Source organism: Tasmannia lanceolata, unplaced genomic scaffold, assembly GCF_043159265.1.
Source record: "Tasmannia lanceolata isolate RefF3 unplaced genomic scaffold, GAP_Taslan_0.1 ptg000054l, whole genome shotgun sequence".
Lineage (NCBI taxonomy): Eukaryota > Viridiplantae > Streptophyta > Magnoliopsida > Canellales > Winteraceae > Tasmannia > Tasmannia lanceolata.
The window spans coordinates 2,777,149-2,780,865 of record NW_027518731.1 but is presented as its reverse complement, the minus strand read 5'-3'; the positions used below and the strand labels follow the sequence as shown (position 1 = coordinate 2,780,865).

General features: G+C 42.4%; 1 protein-coding gene across 1 annotated transcript; it reads right to left on the bottom strand.

The window, feature by feature from the left end:
- Positions 1–282: 282 nt before the first annotated feature.
- Positions 283–3,211, bottom strand: LOC143864773 (putative carboxylesterase 18). The gene is made up of 2 exons (XM_077375591.1): positions 2,655–3,211; positions 283–1,152 (listed from the first exon to the last, which is right to left on the bottom strand). Exons 1-2 carry the CDS (start codon positions 3,188–3,190, stop codon positions 615–617), a joined length of 1,074 nt encoding a protein of 357 aa, XP_077231706.1. The 5' UTR covers positions 3,191–3,211; the 3' UTR covers positions 283–614.
- Between the last annotated feature and the right edge of the window lie 506 nt (positions 3,212–3,717).

The window sequence follows — 3,717 nt, the reverse complement described above, 5'->3', positions numbered from 1 at the left end:
AATTGCCATTTTTTATTCTTTGCAATATATTTTGAGCAGTGATAAATCGACTCCCCATGTGTCTATCTCCCTCCTCTTTCTCTCTCTAACCTAGAGGAGAGAGAAAGACACATGGGGAGTCGATTTATCAATTTGAGGAGTCGAATTATGGCCGTGCTAGTTTGACAGATACCATTAATGATCAAAGATAAATATCGGGAAATGATTTTTGCCGTGTAGTATTTAAAGGGAGGTAAGAGGAAATCCCTTTAAATACTACACGACAAACAAGTGGAGCGTATGTCCTGACAAATAGAAAACAACTTACACATAAAAGACAATAAGAGTTCGTACAACATGAAATTATAACGATAGTGATATCTAACAACACTACAATAATCTGAACGTTGATCCTTTGTAGTCCTTTATCTTACTCTTGGAATGTTCGTTCAAGGTGTAACGATCACTATGCGAGTCAGCTCATGATTTCTACAAGATCAACTGTCTATATTTCATATACATCCCCTCTTAGAAATTAGATTTTATTATTAATCGCAAAAGAGAATTTCTGCATAGTTATTCTCTACTAGTAGAGATACACCCAAAGGCCCAAAGAGGTGATCTTAACCACAGGATTAACAATTTTGTTCTACATTTTTAACCTTACTAGATTGCTTCTCAATGAACTTCCTAATCTCCGTAATTACCATTGAAGATTCGGGCAATTTTGGAAATACGTAAAATCCATGTATAGTTCTCGGATACTCTACCAAATACGCCTCGAAACCTGATTTTTTCAGCCATTCAAAATATCGCTTCTGCCAGTCCTGTAACGGGTCAAAACCTGCTACGAAAATGAGCGTAGCGGGAAAATCCAAACCCGATATGTCGACCGATCTCGGGCCCCCTGACACGTTGGCCACCTCGTGGTCCCGGTCCGAACCCTCTGGTAAGAACACTTTCCACACCCAGTCTGCCAAACTCAATGAATATAATGGAACTCGGACGAGTCGTAACTCGGCCGGGGTCCGCTCCTGTCCGCCTAAAAACGGTTGTAACAACACCAGACCGATCATTTTAATTGCCCGAAACTCGGATTTTGGGATCTCAGAGATCATTCGGGCCACGTGGTGGGCCACGTTTCCACCGGAGCTGTCCCCTGCGAGGAAGCATCTGTTGAACAATAAATGATTAATAGGTATGCTAGACTGAAGGGCGCCCTTGAAAGAAAAGCTGACAGGGCGCCCCAGTTGGCTGCAAGGGACTTGCACTTTGGCCACATGCTGCCAATTGGGGCGCCCTTTCGGCCTTTTATTTTTTTTATTTCATTTTTGGAAGGGAGCCCCTGAATTCGTCAAAGCAAAATGCTTAAGCTTTTGGAGTAGCTGTACCACGTGATTTTATATGGTGACCGACCTTTACATGTAAAGGTTGGAGAGAGAAAACCCATCCACCATCCACCCTTTATTTTTTATCCGACAAAAGCCTCTTTTTTTTTGACTCTCTGTTCGAATAAAAATTAAGGGTGCGGAGTTTTCTCTCTTTCCGCCCTTGTTTCTACACGGTCGGCCACCATATAATTTCTCCTATATTAGACCTAGAAGCATGAGTCAGGAGAATGTTGTAGTATAAATGATTAAATAATACCTACACGAGATTTTATATAATGTGTACTGCATAGGATGAACCAAAGCATCCATTTGTTGGGCCGCAGCATAAATACCTTGTGCCCCAAAAATCCTTTTACATAGGATAATCCTGACCCTCTGATATATAGATGTTTCCATAGTATGTAGTCCCCATATAGATTGGTGGGCTAAGATCATCCTATGGAAATGATTTTTGGGGCACAACCTATTTACCAGTGGCTCAACAAATGGGCCGTTTGGATCATACTATTGAGCAGGCCGTACCATACTTTTGAAAATATGGGTCATTATCAAAGATTACAAAGAATGGGGACGTAGGAGTGTCATTATCAAAGAATAGTTGCACTTATCACCAACAAATACAATCCCTCCAGTCTATGGAGGGACTACACATTATGGAAACTTCTATAGATCGGAGGGTTAGCATCTTATGAAAATGATTTTTTGGGCAAAACCTATTTTGATTGTGACCCGACAAATGGACAATATGGATCAACCTATGGAGTGAGCCATATTGTACATTTTGAAAAATACAGGACTGTACGGGCACATCATATAAAATGTCCACCAACTCTAGGATGATCCAAACCGTACATGTGATGGGCCATGATGTAAATAGGTTTTAGGGGTGCACCTTAGGTCAATTTTTCATAATTCGGGTTGAGCTTTTACCTTAAAATAAGGTTCGGGTTTAGTCCAATTCATTTTTTAGCAAAAGCTCAACCCGACCCACATTGCTCCCCTAATAGGTTTTGCCCAAAAATCATTTCTATAGGTTGATCCCAACCCTCAGATCTATAGAGGAACTGCATATTATGGAAACCTCTATAGATTTGAGGGCTAGGATCATCCTATGGAAATGAGTTTTGGGAAACAGCCTATCTCCTTTGTGTTCCATCGCATGGACGGTTTGTAAAGTACTTTTTGAAAAATGCGGATTATAAGGTCTCACACCATATAAAATCTCCTAACTCTAATAGGCTAATAGCTCAAGCTTTTAAAGCAATTTGTGGTTTCACTTCACACCTGGCCCAGTCCGCGCCGGGAATCAAACCGTTAGATTTGTCAAGGAATCTGATTACGTCGACGCCATCATCGTACGGCGCAGGGGAACGGTACTCGGGACACTGTCTGCAATGAACGGACACGATGATGGCAGGGATCTTGCGAGCAATCCTACGGCACATAGCGTCATATTCCCTCGTGTCCGGAGATAGAACGACAAAACCCCCGCCGTGAAAATAAACGATGACGGGAAGTCCGTTTCCTCCGTTACCGTCATTGACGGTTTCCGTTGGAGTGAAGACTCGAAACCACACGTTTCGGGTCCGGTCAACGGTGACATCGAAGGTTTTAACTCCTTTGACCGGTTTTCCGTGAGCACGGGTACGTGGGACGAGGAGCTTAAGGAGACGGCGGTTAACGGTGCCGTTATCCCGCCGTGCGGCGTTTGCAGCGACGATGATGAAGTAGCCAAAGAGCTTTGTCGTCCACGGGAGTGAAGGTGAAGAGCGGGGCTTTTCGGTCATTTCACCCTTCTTTTTTTTCCCTCTTCTTTCCATTTTTTGGTATGTTTGGGGAATTTATTTGGTAGGTTATTTTATAAGGGAGATTTTGGGGTAGTTGGGAGATAAATTGGGACAGTTAGACAGTTACGATATTTTCTTATTTGAATCGAACGGCTAGGATTCGTTAGGATTGTTTGCTTTGTCATTTTCACAGTACTTTGTTCTGCCTCGGATAAATGATCATATCAGGGGAATCCAAATGTGGTACATTGATTGGATCATCAGGGCATCTTTGATCTATCAAAGCTTTGTTCAGGGGCAGTGATATTCGCACCCCCCGCCCGACCAGTACAACACTATACAAACCACTACCGGTCTCTCTTTTAACATAAACGGATGGTGGTGCCAACAATTAATTTATTTAAATGCTTGAACAATGTATGCCCCATGTTTCTCAGAATGACTTGTACGGCCCACACCATAGGATGATCTGAAACCGTCCATTTAATGGCTCACATCATAAATAGGATGTGTACACAAAAATTATTTCCACGGGATGATCCTAGCCCTCGGATCTAAAG

Excerpts from the sequence above, each read along its gene's own strand:
- LOC143864773 (XM_077375591.1), bottom strand. The coding sequence starts at position 3,190 with ATGGAAAGAAGAGGGAAAAAAAAGAAGGGTGAAATGACCGAAAAGCCC. Across the intron at positions 1,153-2,654 it reads CCCGGCGCGGACTGGGCCAG|ATGCTTCCTCGCAGGGGACA; the intron begins GTGTGAAGTGAA and ends ATTGTTCAACAG.